Below are 18,553 nucleotides of genomic sequence, written 5' to 3'. Positions count from 1 at the left end.
AAGCCTGGACATTTTCCAATTTCTTCTAGGTTACATTTGCCAGACAATACAGATGGTCTCAATGCAGCTGTAACATCTCCGTAAGTGTTCTTTTGGTCTTCCTAACCTTTTCAGCAGTTGTAATTATTTTAGGTAAATGCCATATTACCCTAAATTGCCATAAAAATACTACGGCGTATAATCCAGGTTCTCAGTGAGGTACATCTACCCTCTCCAGCCACTGAAAGTGATCACTGCAACCTTTACATCAGCTTATGACCTTTTGGAAATATTAATAATGCATTAGTCTTATTGGTAAGCTCTCACCTGTGTAGCTGCTCTTAGAGGCATGAGATATTGCTGGAATGTGGTATTAATTCATTGATGTTTCCTCTACTGAAGCCATATGATGGATGTTGCAGTTAGTTAGTGAAACTGTCTTACTGGGTCTTACTGAGCTCTTAAGTCAAGATACAGAATCTCTGGAAGTTGAACTTCTCTGGTGAAGGAGGGGGATTAAAATCAGCGAGGTAGAAAGGGTGGGTAGGGGGGGCAGCTAAGGGAGGGGTACAGAGGCATGACCTCTCCCCGCTGCTCCTCACATCAATAATTCAGCTGGTGACTCAAACTGCCATTCATCTCAGACTGTCAAACCATTTCACGCTTACATTCGCTTGCCGTACTCAAGCTTATGTGGTGTTTTAGTTTCTTACTCCCACTTAAAGAGAACACGTAGAGTGCTCGTTTTCTCTGAGAGACATGTCTGAAACACACCTGAGAGCCACCTGGCATTTAACAAGTTAGTTTTGAAGCACATAGCACCTGCTAGACACAGAAGAAGACTGAGATGTAGTTCAAGGGTTAAAGTCACAGTGTTGGTTCAGATTAAGGTTATCTTACTCAGGGTGGGTTTCCCTGTTTCTTCTTCTTCTTCTTCTTCTTCTTCTTCTTCTTCTTCCTCTTCCTCTTACCGGTGTTGCCTAGTCAAAATCTTTTCTTACAGAGTACAGCTTTGAGAAATAGCCGCATCAAGGAGTTTCTAGATAAGATATAGCCCCCTAATAAATGTTTACAGAGGGCAGGGGATCAGTTTAGCCAGTGCTTTTGTCTAGAGCAAATGTCTTTTGTTTGTTTGTCCATGTCAGACGTCTCCTCTGGAGCAGATGTGTGGTGAGATGTCATGATTTAAAACAAGAGTGCTTTAGTTACAAGGCTGCTGGACTTATCACTACACCACAGGGCTGAAATCAGCAGCCTGCTGGTTCAGAACTTGTTGGCCTACTGGTGAGCTAATACAACAGTTTGCCTGATTGTAAAGTACTATATACTGTAGAAAGGAGTAACTCTTGATATTAAAACAGTTTATCTGCAGAAAACTTCTCCAGTTCTCACAGCCACTGGAGCCTATCCCAGTGTTCATTGGGCGAAAGGTTGGGAAACACCCTGGACAGGTTGTCAGTCCATCACAGGGCAGACAGACAAACACACACATTCAATTTAAGGGAGGAAACCCATGCAGGCATGGGGAGAACACGACATACAGAAGGGACCCCTGGCTGCCAGGCCGGGAATCGAGCCTGGGACTGTCTTGCTGTGAGGCGACAGCACGACCCACAGCGCCACCGTGCCGCCATTTCCCCAGTTATGTTCTTTAAATAAGTTCTGTTAATGGTTAAAGTTCAAATTCAGCCACTACAGGGTCTGGGCCAGAGTCATTATATCCTTGAGTCTTCATAGTTGTCTCCAGCTGAAGGATACCCTTGTGTTCGGCCGCATTTCTCACAGCGTGTTACTTGGTTGTAGCGATAACAAGGAATGTTCAAGAGGGAAACCACTACGCTTGTAGCCTGGATTGTCCAAGTTTTAACAATATTTTTCATCCTCCTTGTCTACTTTCCTGACGGTGACTTGGTCATTGAGAGTCAGCGCAGTCTTTTATAGCTGTTAAAGCTGAGTTTGAGGTATCTGACAATTAGCTCTTCTTGCTTAAAACGGTCAGGACTGCTGCAGTGTGACTTGATCACGTATTGGATACTGGCGGTGTGGTGGTTACAGCTGTTGCCTCGAAAAACAAAGAGGTTTGAGCTTGGAGTCCCAGTCTTCATCCTCTCTGCCTGGGTCCACCCTCCCAGTTAAAGACATTTACGTTTCAGATGCCCCCACTATGGCACTGGCCCAGAACTGGAGCTGGTTCCTCAGCGCTACATGGTATCTGCCCACTGTTCCAATGGAGTGGCCAAATTTCCCTGTGAGGATCAATAAAGTGTACTTAACTTAACATGTAATTCCACTGTATTGAGCGATTAATGAGAAAATCAAAGTCACCTAACACAGCTAGCGGAGTGCTCCACATAGGTGGAGGTTTTAAAGTGATAGTACTGTGATGGAAAGAAAGGAAAAGAAAAGAACAAAATTGGTGCACCCAGTTTTGAAATGCATTTTGGGTAAGAGCTCACATAGGTCAATGCTTGCAATGAAAGGATCGCCAAACACTGGGTGAAAGGTACATACCGTTTGAATGAGTCATTGAAAAGCTAAGTATGTTTGCTGTACATGGTATAGCTAAACATGTCTTAACCATGTTACACCCTTTAACGAGGCTGGACTCTCTGAGAAGCATTCTCTCCATAGTGCTGGCTACCTGAGTCTCTGTACTCTAGTCACTGGACACTGACCTTTGTTCAGTATTTGGAGTGGTTAGCCGCTGCACCCTGACTTTGCACAACGAAAGACAAACATTCACCCTCTCACACATAAATGTGTGATGAATGGTGTGATGGAGAGTCGAACACATGTGGGTGCCGCTGCCTTATTGCAGTAAAAAAAAAAGCAGGAGGAAACTCCCCCCCCCCCCCCCCCCCCCCCCTTCTTCTTTTTTTTTCTTTTACAGCGTACCGTATGTCATCCGTTTGCTCAGAGCCTGCACGCTTGGATTCACATAACATTATTATCTGAAAAGCATGCTTTGTCAGGAACGGATATGTGTGTGTGTGTGTGTGTGTGTGTGAGACTCTTCTGCTCATGCACTGGCCACATTATCTGTCTTATGTATATACCAGGTTCATTTGCGTGCGTGTGTGTGTGTGTCCTAGGTAGCATGTTCTGCCCTGCTCGCTGCGTCGGCCAATCAGAGCTTGGACTGCAATGTGTAGCGTGAGTGTGATGTGGGGAAGAGGAGGGGTTAGAGGAGGGGATTTTAGTTTGTTGTGTATTTGTGTGTGTGTGTGTGTGTGTGTGTGTGTGTATTAGGAGGCGGAGAGCAAGGGACAGACAGAATGTTTCATCTCCCTATGTGTGATAGTCATCCCGATCTTATTAAGGGCTGTGTCCCTACCCCCCCCCCCCCCTCTCTCTCTCTCTCTCTTTTCTTTCTCTCCTGTCTGCCTGAGTGCTGTAGCCAGAGGGAAGCCGCTCTGCACCACACCACCACAGCTGAACAAGCCTGAGATTTTTACTGCGTCTGCTCCTCTCTCTCCTTCTCTCTCTCTCTGGCTTGCTCTCTCTCAGTCTCTCCATATCTCTCTCTCTCTCTCTCTCTCTCTCTCTCTCCCTCTCTCTCCCTCTCTAGCTCTCTGTTTTCACGTACCTCTCTAGCTTTGCCAGATGAAAATGTCAGGAGAACCAGAAACTCTGTCAAATGGGTAAGACAGCTAAATTGTCCTTCGGTTGACGCTGAGAAAGAAAGATGTACGTACAAATTAGTTAGCGTCCGTTTTTTTGTTAGCATCGCTGGCTCGTGTGGTTATAAAATGGAACAAAATGGAATAAAATTTTAAAAACCTAGAAGTTTCTTCAAAGACGAGCGGAGATACTGGACAGGCTGAAATGGTAGCTGTGTGATTTTATCCGTATGTCATTCTCTCAGGGCAGGTCTCATTTGTTGCAGTGTCACCTACTAAGCAGGGAAGCTCAGGTGTTGTTTTAAAGCTAGAATCCATTCAACTGACATCAGATATGGTAATTGTTATGGGAGTGTTAGCACTCAGGATCTCAGCATAAGGTGTGCTTTTGTGTGTATGTGTGTATGTGTGTGTGTGTGTGTGTGTGTCAGAGTCAGCGTGTTTGTTCCGTCAGTTGTTTAAGGAAATGATCTTCCGTGTACAAGTTGCTCCCAGGAGAGATCAGCATTTAAGACTTGCTGACTTTAATTAATTAATTTTTGCTGGATGTTGTATACTGTGCAAAACAGAGTCAGAACAAGGCTTCGACAATGTCTGTGTCATGTCGCCTCAACAGTTTCCCCTTTCTTTGTTCCATTCATATGTGTGTGAGGCTCGGGGGCCCAGGTTAATCGAAAATGTTCATTCAAATGATGGTTGAATAACACAGTGAAAAGGAAATGTCCTCAGAGTTTTATCGGGGTCTATGTTAAAGGTCAAATGGTTGCTTCACTGAAGAAACCAATGGTGGTTCAGATAACTATCTTTACCACATAATCTTCAAAATCAGTTTTGCATAATCTGACTGGCCACTTTTCAAGTGGAACAGCAAAGTCACATGACATGGCTGTTCAGTTTTCTGTCAGCTTCTGTCTCTTAACTCAATAAGAATGATGAAATTCTGGTCTCATGTGTCACTCCTCTGCAAGCAGGATGCGCCAAACAGGACGAAAACTGGATAACTGGATGAAAACAGAAAGAATACGGATACATTACTTTACAATGGCAAAGCGCTACGACACAGACACAGGTGCCTGTAGCCCGTAGCATCAGTCTTATGGTTTCCCATACAGCACTGGTCATGGTATTCTCTCCATACCACGTCACTTTAAGGTCCACTGGCACCGTTAGGAGTCCGATAATTCCACTGTTATGTGTGGATTGAGAGGAGAGTGGTCGACCATCAACGATGATAAGATAGACAGCTCGCTGGTCATCCTCTTGTCATTAGCTTGGGGGGGGGGGGGGGGGGGGGGGGGGGAGGCAAAGCGGGCGAACGGACATACAAGCCTCTTGTTGACGACAAACCCAGTTATTAAGACTGTTGAGACTTGACAGCCAAGGTCAGGCATAAAGAACTTTACTGTGTTGTAGATGCGCTGGAATGTAAAGCCATGCCTGTTATTTCGTCAAAATTATTACGTCCGTTGTCCCATTTCACGCTCGTAACGCGCACGGCTTTGTTCGCAGGCAAAGGGGTCCATACTTAGGCCTCTGTTCTGAGGCAGTCTGAAAATGGATGGACTGTTTGGAGCTTTTAATGAGCATTATTAGATAATGGACACTGCTGTTAGAATTGAGGTCGGTTTTATTGCCATTACAACGCAGTGTGGATCCGATTATATTATATTTTCAGTGGCAATACATTTGGAATTCAAAAAAATGTGCATGTCAGTTTTAGCTTTGATCTGTCCAGTCCTATACGATCGTGCTACCTGCATAGTACCAGCACGGACCTGAAACTGACTCTGTTTAGTGTTTAGACTTGGCTAACATGTAGCTGTTGTGTAAGCATGGAGTGTGGAACCTCAATGCACTTCTATGTGGTGGAACATCTTGTATTGTGTAAAACAGACAGCATGTGTTTTGACAGGTTTCTTCTTTGTCCTGCATTTGTTTAACGGGATCTCTTCAGAGGTTGTCATTAGCATTATTGTTCAGGGCACAAGCCTACATAGAGACATCTCTTGGGTAGCATTGAAGCGCCTGAAACAATAAAATGTAAATTTGTTGATGATTGCAACACAGGTCTACAATCTATTTGCTAGCATTTTGCCATTCATTTCTAGATTATTATAACCAACACTCTAATAGCAAGAGATGCTTATGGAAGCCATATAGGTGTGAAAATATGTTCACATATTTTGCCTTCGCCAGTGATTCTAAACTCCAGTCCTGGAAGCCCACTGTCGTGCACATCTTTGTTTTAACTCTTCATTACCACAGATAATTGAGCTAATCAAGGGCTTGATGACTGATTAATCAGTGGAATCAGGTGTGTCAGTCCTGAGTTAAAAGAAAGGTGCGCAGGACACTGGGCCCCCAGGACTGGAGTTGAGAATCACCGGCCTACGCTGCAAATAATCAATGAATAGACTAAAAATGATTTTCGTATGTTAAAACAACTGCAACTGGTATTTTTTTTTTGTGGGAAAATCCTTTGATACGTTACAGAAACTGGGATACAGCTAAAACACGTTTCCTAAGCCCAGTTCAAGGACGAAGATGAGATCCGAACCATAACGTCAGTCCATCTCTATAGCTGCAGGTTCTGCTTGTGTGTATTGTGTGTATCCAGGGGGAATATGTAAGGATACACACACCGCTGCTATGAAACTATTTTGAAGGTTGTCCAGGTCTCGCTGCCCTCTTACTAAACTGAGAACTACCTGGGGGCTAGATTGCGGTAAAAAAGCTTTGACTTTACGCAAAGACTCAACAGTTTTACACTGGCACAGATGAGAAGTTCTCTTCAGAATCTCCAGCTGCTTGGTCAACTCTTAGTTAGCCGCATGACTTGAGCCAAAAGTCAGAACTGCCCAATAGGAGAACAGCTAAGGCATGTTCCTGTTGGACAGTCTTGACTTGCAGCTTAAGTTATCTGGCTGAGTGGGAAATCTTGGATGGCTATAGCTCATACGTGTTTACCAGTTCTTATGCAGTTTTGTTGACTTATAGTGTAGGCAGAGGATGAACAAAGGGGAACTCCTTTGATATATAACCTTTCCCTTTTGTTAAACCACTTTATCGATATTTAGGTGTCATTCAGTGGCAGGATTTCATACACAGAAATTCTTTTAAAGATTTATCAGAACTGTGCTATCAGTAATTAAACTGTTTAGAAAAGGACTGATTCAATACAGTAAGATGCCTTTCAGTGGAGTGAATTGTTTAACCCTGAATGTAAAAAAAAAAAAAAAAAAAAAAAAAAAAAGCCATACTGCAAGATGAATGATAACTTTACATTACCACCGCTCCACACCCTTCTCTGATTATTTTCTTTTACTGCCTACACTCTTCATTTGCCTGTTTCATCATGCCATTCTCTCTGTTAATGACAGGTCGGAGAAGTCTGACCTGTCAGTGGCTTTGGAAGACTGTATGGGAGCGTTGGACTTGTTCTTGAGGAATGACTTTGAAGAAGCCCTCACCAGACTCAAGAGCAAGTGAGTGATGAATTGTGTGTGGGTGAGTGTGTGTGTGTACTTGTACAGCTATCCTTGTGAGGACCAGTTGGAGTTTTAGACCTTGGGAGTGAGGACATTTTGGGAAAGTGAGGATATTTTGGCCGGTCCTCACTTCTGCAAAGGGCTGTTTGAGGGTTAAGACTTGGTTTTAGGGTTCAGGTTAGAATAAGGTTAGGGTTAGGGTTGGGGTTAGGCATTTAGTTGTCATGGTTGAGGTTAGGGTGAGGGGCTAGGGAATGCATTATGTCAATGAGTGTCCTCACAAAGGTAGAGGTACAAGTATGTGTGTGTGTGTGTGTGTGTGTGTGTGTGTGTGTGTGTTTATGTAATGAACATTGTGTAAGTCATACTGTTTGTGTGTGTGCTACTCTTTGTATTCTAAAATTCTATGTCTGTCTTGTGTCATATGTATTGCCAGTGGAGACTTACACAAGACACTGTGTGCTATCAACCCCACCCACCCATTGCCCCACCAAACACACACACACACACACACACACACACACACACACACACACACACACACACACACACATACACACACACACCCACTCCCCTGTGACTCCTGTTTGACATTGTGTTGATACACTGGTTCATCAGGTTTCCTATTATTGAAGGTTCACTTGCACATTCATAGACTCTTTATTTCCATCGCCCTGTAAATACACTTTTTTTTCTCTCTTTGTCCTTTTCATCATAATGGCTGAGTCTCTGTTTCTGTCCTGTCCACGTCTCAGATTTCCCTTATTGCCTCACACAGATAAATCCTTGTGTGTGTGTGTGTGTGTGTGTGTGTGTCTGTGTCTGTGTGTGTTTATGTAGTTTTATACATTTAGTCCTTTTCACTCTGTTCCTAAATCCTGTCTCAGCTGCATGCAGACACAGTTTGGTTATGAAATCAAGGAAATCTCAATCTCAGAGGTTAATCTCCTCAAATCTGCTGTGGCCCCTCCCCCTTGGCTACATCATTCCCTGCGGGGGTGTGCTCCCACTTCTCTAATTTCCAAATCACCAGGAGAGACACTGACAGTCAATCAGGAAAATGAGAGAGAGAGAGAGAGCGCGAGAGAGAGAGAGAGAGAGCAATCTGTACCTCCAATCACCTATTGCTAGTCAGTCTTATGAAACCTGAAAAGTTTGCCACGTCACATTTAGAACCAAGTCAGTGAGCTGTCGTACGGAAATCATTTTAACGTGCCCCTCAGTGGCAAGTCAACACGCAACAACACTATTATAAACACAGATTTTATAAACAATTGTTCAGATTATTTTAATGTGGTCTCTGCAGTTTACATGCTGTATAAACCCACTGTTTATTCCATCTTCATTTTAGCATCGTGTCCTGCGTATAACAACTTGTGTTGGAAATGATGTTTACCTAAGAGGAAAAAGGTCAAAATATGACTGATCTTCATATGCTAGAGGCTTTTGTAAGAGATACAGCCCAGACCAATGCGTGGAAACATTTGTGCTTGTTTCTTAAGCACAGAAACTCCGCGTTAGATTTGACGAGGTCAGGAAGACTTCGACAGACGGAGAGCCTCTGGCCGCGCAGGTGTTTTCAGATCCCCCAGTAACGCAGTAAGAAACGTTGGAAAGCAGTCGTGTCGTACTGGGGCTTCGCTCCTCGTTCTGACTTGCCGTATTTAGCTATGCGCTTACGTAAGCGACCTGTTCCAGTCAGCAACGAGACCGTCCCGCCTCACTCCTGCTGTTAGAGCTGAAGGCAAGGAGTGGTTGCTCGTTGCATGTGTGGGGGAAAAAAAAGAAAGAAAGAAAGAAAGAAAAAGAAAAAAAGGATCATGTGCATCCATGCGCAGGTTGAGAGCTTATGGGTAATCTTGTAATAGAGGGGCTGTGTTTTTTTGTGTCAGGTCAAAATATGACAACCATCATTGCAAAGGAATGTTCGTTAGATACTCTAATAGCGCGGCGTGCGTGTATGTTTCGTCAGCTGGTATTGTTCAGTTGAGAAAACGCTCCTGTCGAGGGCTATTGTGGTGTTAAAGTGATTAAGCTTATGCTGTGTTTTGGTTTCTGTGCCGTGCTTGACAACAGGGAAGAACTTTGTGTGTCATGTCTGGAACAGACTACGATTAAGATCATTTACGGACCTCAATCAATAGCCCCGTTCTCTCTCAGGCCGGGCCTTTTGCGGTTCAGTCGTGCTCTGACATACAGTCGTTTGCGTGTTCTTGAGAAGTCAAATGCCCAAAACCGAATGTTTTATGTGCTTATTGACAGAATTCTCGAGGATAATATAGTCATTTTACTATTTTATGTCTGTGAAGTACTTATTAGCTCACTCTGACCTTTAATATACCCTAGGATAAAAGCTGATGGACTGAGTAATATACACACACACACACACACACACACACACACACACACACACACACTGATGTGGGTTTTTTTTTTAATACAAGTCATTAGATGTAGATTGGATGCCGGTGATTATTCTGAGGTTAAGAGTTCAGCTGGTCACTCAATCTGATGTCATCCATCTCCACGCCAACCAGCGTATAACACCAGCACTAACACCATTAACAGAAGCAGTGCCTCCATTCAGAGCCTGTTTTTCACTGGCTCTGGAGTCACAACAAGTACAGTCTGTGCTCCTCTTTTGTGCAGCTCTTTGGTTTAGCCTGGAGCTTCAAACAAGCCCTCAGACGTAGAAAACCTGACAGATTTATTAGGGCCTATTTCTGCGTACTTACAAACTTATGTGTCGAACAGCAATTCTTTCTGATTCAGTCTCAAATCTATCTGTAATGTAAGGAGTCGTTCTGTTTGTTTTTTGTTTTTTTTTTCTAAGTTCCTTCATCAGTAGAGATGAAATATGTGGGCATGCAGCATTCCATGGAGAGCATGTGTTTGACACAACGGAATGATTTCAGCTCTGCTGCTGTGATGGAAACAGCCCCAAAAACCAGTTCAACCAGTAACTCCAGTCTGGGAATGCTGGACCAGCAGTGTCACATTCTGATAAATTCACACAGACCTGGTTTTTGACAATACGTCTTGACATGGAATAGCAAAAGAAAAATTCCCGCATTCCGCAGACCTTTAGAGTAGGGACTGCTCTACTCCCCGTCCCTAAGGGCCGGGCACCGCCGATTTTCCATCCCTCGTTCCGCCTTGACATCAGAGCAAGGCATGACCATGACAACCAATTGCCCTAATTCTTTACTTATCTACCAGCAAATAGGAAAAAAAAACAAGACAAGACAAAAGTGTTGATTCGAGGGCTAGAGTTGAATAACTCTCTTTTGAATGACTTTCTTTCTTTCTTTCTCTCTTTCTCTCTTTCTTTCTTTCTTTCTCAGTGTGCAGAGAACGGAAAAATCTCTGACAGAGACATCACATACAGCCAGGCGTTTTAAGCCGTGTATTGTTTGTTAGGACGGAGCGAACAGTTGGTGAACGGTGACGCTTTTTGTTAAGCGACTAACAGCGAGGTTGTTTTTTCTGCTAAAAATAGGAGCTTAATGGGTTTTCCTCTCTCGTTTTTACTCACACACAGAACCAAAGATAGTATGTACCACGCTCTCACCTATGCTACCATACTGGAAATGCAAGCTATGATGACCTTTAACCCTGAAGACATCTTAACTGCCGGAAACACTATGAAGGACGCCCAGGCTGTTTGTCAAAGGTAATCTTTTTATTAGTCCATCAGTTTATTGGGGAGTTTTCTTTTCTTTTTTTTGTCAGTTTTGTTTTAAAGAGTAATATGCACAAAGAGGAAGAGCATACCATCATAGTATTTATCTAATACATATTGGATAAATACATCTAGAAGTTTCCTGCTTTTAGACTGATGTGCAGATGTGCGACATCTTTATCAGTTGGCTGAAAATGTTATTGTAGAATGGGGTCACTGTCGTTCATTTTTCCATTTTTATATTCATGTACATTTTCAGTAGACGGACACACAGAAAAGGACATAGACCCTCCTGACACATGGTGGATGTTTCAGATGTTGCTCAGATATTTTAGAGAAATTGAAGACAGTGTGTAGACCCAAACGGAGAGAATACTGGGGGGCTGTGTGTGGTGTGTGCTGTGACCTTTGTGACCTATTCAGAGAGAACAGTAGACCTTGCCATGCTTCTGCCATATCTCAGTGGCTGGTGGAATTTCAAAGTGCCTCATCACCACCAGCAGTTTAGTGTGTGTGCGTGAAAATGTGCAGCGTACTTGCTTCTTCAGAGGACATACACACACACACACTGATAAACACACACACACACACACACACACACACACAGACACACACACACACACACACACACACACACACACACACACACATACACATACACACACACACACACACACACACACACACACACACACACACACATACACAGACACCCGCGTTCTCTTTGGCTCCTTCCACGTCATCTGTTTCTTGCAGTGTGGGGGAATTCCATCACTGGCTTGGTAGCCCAGTTCTTCTGCACAGGGGTGGTACTTTCTAACTTCCTGTATCTCATGCCAAAATATCATGTTTACAACAGAATAAACTTCAAATGCGTGTTCAGTATGATCAAAATTCGATCAAAACGTAGTGTCAAGAGGTTTGGGACGTCTGTGGAGTTGCCTGCGTGCTGAATCGGTGGCGTTTTTTTTGTTTTTTTTGTTGTTTTTTTTTTTTTGCTTTGAGTCCTCTCTTGTTTGTGCTCTCTCACGGCTTTTTTTTTCACAGCCATTGCAGACGCTCTGCAACCTCTGCAAGACGCTCTGCCCAGGACACAGACAACAGTGTGTTTGTTCAGAGGTTCACAATGAGGCTATGGAGTGGTCCTCTGCCTCCTAACCAGCACATGGAGCCGGAGGGCCACTTGAACCATATCCCACGTGTCTAAGAGCTCTGTCCATTTACTAGCCATAGATTCTTTTGTCCAAATGTAGAGCAGGAAAGCAATACAGGTTCGAATATTGTTTTTTTTTTTTTTCAGGATTATGTCCTGTCTGCTAGATGGTTTAATCCCATAGTTATGACACATACTACCAAGTGTCGTCGAAACAGTCGTCGAATTTTGATTTCACAATCTTTGTCCCGACCTGTTTAATGCGTTTAATGCGGCGTAATGAAGGTTTCAAACGCAACAAACAAATGCTTCAAAATATGCTTTTGGGATATTCAGTTATTTCTAAAAAAAAGTGCTGCCTCACGCCAAAATGAAGAAACTGGCATTTTTAGCCAGTCTGTAAACAGATAAACCTCGTTTAAACCTTGAATATTTTAATCTGGCCTCCTTTGCTGAAGTCTGCATTTTGGCATTGACAGAGTAGACAGGAACAAGGGAGCCGGTTACTCTGTCCTTACAGTGTTTACCTTGTTTCTCTGATAAGTGCAGCTGTTACATGACCAAGAGTATGATGGGGTAACAGAACACCGTTTTGGATTATTTTTCATTTCCGCCTTTTCAGATACCGGAAGAAGTCCTCCTTCAACAGCAAGAATTTCACAGAAGGTTTGTATCAGTCATCTATTTTAGACATGTCAAACTCCTACAGTGTCCTTATAGATTAACCCTTTTGTTCACACATATATCTCCCAGACATTGAAAGTTGCTCCGTGTTATCTCTTCCTCAGAGGAGCTTCACGCTGAAGTGTGTTATGCCGAATGTCTCCTGCAGAGGGCAGCACTCACCTTCCTACAGGTTAGCATTGTCAGTTTACCTTAGCCTTTCAAGGTAACGTCCAGACTAAGCAGCTTCACCCAGTCTTCAGTATCCACCTTTCCGCAGTGTATTTCTGTTTTATTTATTATTTTTCATTAGGACCAGCATGCTTCAGTGGAACGTGATGTTTTAATGGCCCTGTATTAAATCAAAGCTTCAGTGACTCAGCATTACCGTGCCCTTTTTTTTTAAAATGTACAGGATGAAAACATGATCAGCTTTATCAAAGGAGGGATCAAAGTGAGGAACAGCTACCAAACGTACAAGTAAGAACTGTTGTCCGACTGACCTGATTTTCCAGGTGTACCTACACAATAGAGTTTGATGCAGTAGGCGATTTGTGGGGGGATGGAGGGGGGGGGGGGGGGGGGGGGGGGGGGGGGGGGGGGGGTACCATCCCCCTTGTTAGCAACATGACCAAAATGCATCACCCTTGTTCACCTGCCACCCCCGTATATAATCTATAGTGTAGTGTCAGTGACCACGGGGCCATCCCCCCCCTGTTAAAGAATAACAAGTCGCCTACTGGTTTTATGTGTGGATGTATGTGTGTCTGAATGTGTGTGTGTGTGTGTGTTTGTGTACGTGTGTTCTAGGGAGTTGCACACAGTTCTCAAGTCCTCGGGTTACGTTCACGGTAACAATCACGGACATTTTGAAGGAGGGGTCAAGCTTGGCGTTGGAGCTTTCAATCTAGTGAGTTGTTTTTACCCCCCCCCCCCCCCCCACATTTTGTAGAGAACAGAGAGTACTAATCTGAATTTCTATAATCTCTCCAAATTTCCAACAATCCTAAACCTTACTGAAATCTGCAGATAGATTATTCAAACACACCCCCCCCCTCTCTCTTTCTCTCCAGATGCTATCCCTGTTGCCCACGAGGACTCTCAAATTATTAGAGTTTGTGGGTTTCTCTGGAAACAAGGTGAGTTTGACCTGAACGTGTGTGTATGTTTGTAAGTGTGTGATAGTATGTCTGTGTGTGTGTGACTCTGTGATTGCGTGCGTGTGAATGACTGTGAAAGCGGTTGTGCGTAGTGCTGTTCTGACTTTCTCTCTCTCTCTCTCTCTCCCTCTCTCTCTCTCTGTCTGTCTGTTTGGCTGTGCGTAGGACTTTGGCCTGCAGCAGCTGCAGGAGGGCTCCTGTGAGCGCACGTTCCGATCATTCCTGTGTAATATGCTGTTGCTTTGCTACCACACCTTTATGAGTTTCATCCTGGGTAAGACACACAGCCTCCCCTCGGGCCTTCACTCCCACCGGACCATTAGAGCTGCGCCTCTCGTAACACTCTTAAAACGGCGTTAAGACTGCAGAATAACGAAGGTTATGTTCCTCGAAGCAATGGGCTATCAGAGTCTCTGTCATAAGCGTCTCTCTCACAGTTAGTTTCATTAAAATCACATTCGTGAGACTGAATATAAAGCTGCCTTGTCGTTTTCCAGGAATACGTACAGCAGTGGGTGGTTGGGCTTACTTAAAATGACGGAGAAGTTTGTTGCTGAACTTAATGCGCGTGCGTGTGTGCGTGCGTGTGCGTGCGCGTGTGTGCGTGTGCGTGCATGTGCGCGTGTGCGTGTGTGTGTGTGTGATACAGGGACAGGGGAAGGTGATGTGGAGGACGCAGAGAAACTACTCCAGCCGTACCTGAAACTGTATCCTAAGGTACTATAGTGTGTATGAAACACTCGACACTGGATGGCTGTGACAACATTATTTATATAAGAACCATATAAGTGATTACAGTACAACTTCAACGTAATTGCAGAGTGAAACGAGTAACTGCAGTTATTATATGGTTATGGTTAGCCAGGACTGGGTCTCACTGAGTGTTGAGCATGTGGTTGTTCGACTCCGTACATATTTTACTCTAAATTATGGCTCTGGACTCCAGTCCCGATCGAGGATGGGAAGAAAGAATGTTGTGAGAATGTGTGTCTCGTAGTGTTGAAACAGAATGTTCAAAATGGTCAGGATTCAGTATCACTGCCATTGGAAGCCACCGTTAGGTGCCAGTCAATTGGGACAGTTATGTGTCACTTAATCAGTCTATGATTAGACACGATCTTCGGACTCAAAGTACTGGTTGTGTCCCAGTTCATTATATCCTAGTGAATTAATTCAATTAAGCACTGATTATTATATAGCGTCTGGTATTTACATTGGGTTAAATGCATTAACTAACCGTGTATTTAATGTGGTAGTGAAACCCATCTGTTCCTAATGGTAGATGTTGGCAGACTTAGAAGTGATTTTTTTTTTTCTGCTGTGTTCACAGGGATCCATCTTCCTGTTCTTTGCCGGGAGAATAGAGGAAATTAAAGGAAACTTGGACGCTGTGAGCGACCTTTTCTTCCATTCGTATTACAGCCGTACGGTAATGTAAAAATCTGTTCCCATTAACCGGGGCGTGTGTTGTACATACTGCAGGCTATTAAACGATTTGAGGAATGCTGTGAAGCACAGCAGCACTGGAAGCAGTTCCACCACATGTGTTACTGGGAGCTGATGTGGTGTTTCACCTATAAGAGGAGTTGGAAGATGGCCTACTTCTACGCCGACCTCCTGAGTAAAGAAAACACGTGGTCTAAAGTAAGAGTTTGAGCGTGTGTACCAAAGCGCCTCGCAGAATTATGTACATTAGTGCAGATTTTTTGAAGAGGGATGTGACTGTGCGCCAGGTCCTGTCCGAAATTTGAAACGAGACAAGCGGAAAAGACAGCGTCTGCTGAATGCCAAATTGTAAATTGTAAATTGCATAGTACATGCTATGTTAGGGTGGATAATTCAAATGAGGGGGAAAAAAAAAGCATGGTCACTCCTCAATAACTGACGTATCAAAATGTTTACACGTAAACATACTGCAATAAGTGGTTAATAAATTGCAGCTGACCGTGTTGTCGTCACGTACGCTGACGTTGCTGAACGTTAGTGTGTGTGTGTTTGCGTTTGTGCTGCAGCTTTATTTTTAAACACAGACCTGAACACATTTCACACACACACACACACACACTCGTTTCTTCTCAGGCCACGTACGTCTATATGAAAGCTGCCTACCTCAGCATGATGACTCGTGAAGAATGTCAGACGTTTGGGGAGAATGAGGTGACATTGTTCAGGTAGGATCACGTTAGAAGGGCATAACACAGAACATTTAATCTATGTGTGTGTGTGTGTGTGTGTGTGTGTGTCTCTCTCTCTCTCTTAGAGAGTGGCTTTTTCCTCATGTATCATATGTCAGCTTCACAGGGGATTTTTAGGGAACTGAATACAATAGGCTGTGTTCACCTATAACACGTTCCATGCAAAATGTCCATTGTAAACACCCATTTTGAAGTATGGGCTTTATGCTTTAACGCTGGTCATGTGAGAAAATACAGACAAAAAAGAGGAATGCGCGTTCTATTAGATTTCTTTTGGTGTGCGCTTTTGTCGTTCATTCGTTGTTAAATGTCACTGTTCTTGTTTCAGGCAAGTCCCCGGACTGAAGCAGAAAATCGCTGGGAAGTCCTTGCCGACAGAAAAGTTCGCCATTAGGAAAGCTCGTCGTTATAACGCTGAGAGAGTCATTCCACTGCCTGCTCCTCCGCTGGTTAGTGTCTGCTTAGACCAACAAACCTGCATTCGACTGATACGCTTATCGTGGTATCGGTGAGGAGGTGCTAAATTTGGGTCAGCGTCTGTAGCAGCCGGTGCATTTGTACAATGACATTTAAATTGACATTTATTCATTAAGCAGATGCTTTTATCCAAAAGTGACTCCCAAGACAGGGAGAATACAAACGCAAACACAAACCGTTTTGCTTGTCAGGTTACTTTCATTTCCGAATTCCAATGAGTATTTACAAGTCTTAAATATTATTTTTAGATTTGGCTTGATGCACTTAAATCCCAGAAACATTTGCAGAACGCAGGACTCAATTGTGGAACATTTTGACCCAATTTTCATACCATACTTGCTTGGCAGCTATGGTAACTAAAGCTTAGATTACACATGCAAATTTTATAGAAGTGAACATCTTCCCCGCTGTTGGCATAGTAAAATGTTAGTCAAACAATGTTTGAAGATGTTCTACAACCTCCACCCTTCTCATCATTTGAATGTTTGTGTGTGTGTGTGTGTGTGTGTGTGTGTGTGTGTGTGTGTGTGTGTATGTATGTGTGTGTGTATGCGTTGTTCTTCTTCCTCAGGAGATGATGTATATATGGAACGGTTACACAGTGATTGGTAAACACAAGGATCTGACAGAGGGAATGCTGAAGACATTGGATGAAGCCCAGCAGAAACTGGAGCTCTACCCAAGTAATGCCCCAGACACGCTCGACCGTGTGCGCTTCTCAACACACAGCTGACAAATACGATGACTAAATCGCAAATACGCTCACATTGGCTTTTTTGACTGACTACACAGTAAATGATTAGAGCGATTACACCCTACGTGAAGGTAAAACAAACACTCTCGAAACCGATTAGAAGAGCGTTTAGAAAAGGTTACAGTTTTCCCCGTCTTACTCATCGTCTAGTGATACTTCAATTGTGTCTCGATTTGTCTCACTACCCTTATGTTAATATAACCCTAAATATCACACAAGCCTAATATTTTCACTGTCGTATTAATGCTCTATATATATCTATGTTATCTTTTCATTATCAAAACTGAAAAAAAAAAAAAAAAAACACTGTTGCTTTCATGTGACTCATACTCAGAAATGTTTCACATCTCTATGGTTCATATATTATATAAGCATGAAGTTGATGGTAGTGCTCTCTTTCTCTCACTCTCTCTCTCTCTGTGTGTGTATGTGTTTGTGTGTGTGTATTCTGCAGGGACAGAGTTCTCCATTGATGACCAGTGTGTTGTTAGCTTGCTGAAAGGCCTGTGCCTGAAACACCTTGGTCATCAGGAAGAAGCAGAACATTATTTCACTCTCGTGCTCTGCAAGTGAGTCATCACCTCCCCCTTTTTTTTTTTTAAGATCTCCCATTACTCTATATCTGTGACGCACCATAAAACATAACACAGCTAATCAGATCTAATTCTGACATCAGGAACATGACTGAGGGCCTAGTATTTGACTCAGGTGACATGAATCACTTCAGTTTTAGGTCAAGTTTGAAGCAGGAGTCGTTAAGAAACTCGTATATTTGCCGTATCTTAGATTTATCGAAATTCTTTAAATGAAAAACTGCAGTAGGAAGGGAGCAAACGGCCTATTCATTTGTCTTCTTTGTTTTGTCGAACTCCCCTTTGATTTACTGACCTCCATTCTCCCCCCCCCCCCCCCCCCCCCCCCATTTTTTTTTCTGCAACCTTGACTTTACAGCGAGACGCAAATCAAGTATGACCACTATCTAGTGCCAAATGCGCTGCTGGAGCACGGACTGCTGTGTCTGGAACAGGGCAGGAGGGAGGAGGCCATTAAAATGTTGGAGTCGGCCAAGTAAGCACTCCTCCTTTCACGCCCATGGCGTTCCGTGCTCAACGGTTCGCTCCTGCCAAAAAAAAAAAAAGAAGAAACGCGTCCATTCACACACCACAACTGCTTCACCCCTCAATCTCACTCCGTTTCTGTTCCGTTTCCGCGCAGGCAAAACTACAAGAACTACTCCATGGAGTCGCGGACGCATTTCCGAATCCAGGCTGCGTTGCACAAGGCTCGGACTTCGGGGGAAAACGGAGAGAACAGCTCCCCCTCCAGTCCTTAGCTGTAGGAGCTTGGGGGGGGGGGGGGGGGCGGGGAGCGACGGTGTCCGC

The 18,553-nt window shown here is 43.7% G+C and overlaps 1 protein-coding gene across 1 annotated transcript; it reads left to right on the top strand.

Annotated features, from left to right (window-relative positions):
- Window positions 1-7,004: 7,004 nt before the first annotated feature.
- ttc39a (tetratricopeptide repeat domain 39A) lies at window positions 7,005-18,504 on the top strand. Its single transcript, XM_030784283.1, has 17 exons — window positions 7,005-7,084; window positions 10,629-10,760; window positions 12,545-12,588; window positions 12,711-12,778; window positions 13,001-13,065; window positions 13,396-13,495; window positions 13,659-13,724; window positions 13,911-14,019; window positions 14,395-14,462; window positions 15,076-15,135; window positions 15,228-15,389; window positions 15,825-15,916; window positions 16,269-16,389; window positions 16,989-17,100; window positions 17,626-17,740; window positions 18,123-18,239; window positions 18,387-18,504. Exons 1-17 carry the CDS (start codon window positions 7,020-7,022, stop codon window positions 18,502-18,504), a joined length of 1,614 nt encoding a protein of 537 aa, XP_030640143.1. The 5' UTR covers window positions 7,005-7,019.
- Window positions 18,505-18,553: the final 49 nt, after the last annotated feature.

Source organism: Chanos chanos, chromosome 9 (assembly GCF_902362185.1).
Source record: "Chanos chanos chromosome 9, fChaCha1.1, whole genome shotgun sequence".
NCBI classification, from domain to species: Eukaryota; Metazoa; Chordata; class Actinopteri; order Gonorynchiformes; family Chanidae; genus Chanos; species Chanos chanos.
The sequence above is the reverse complement of the archived record's forward strand: the minus strand, read 5'-3'. Positions and strand labels throughout refer to the sequence as shown.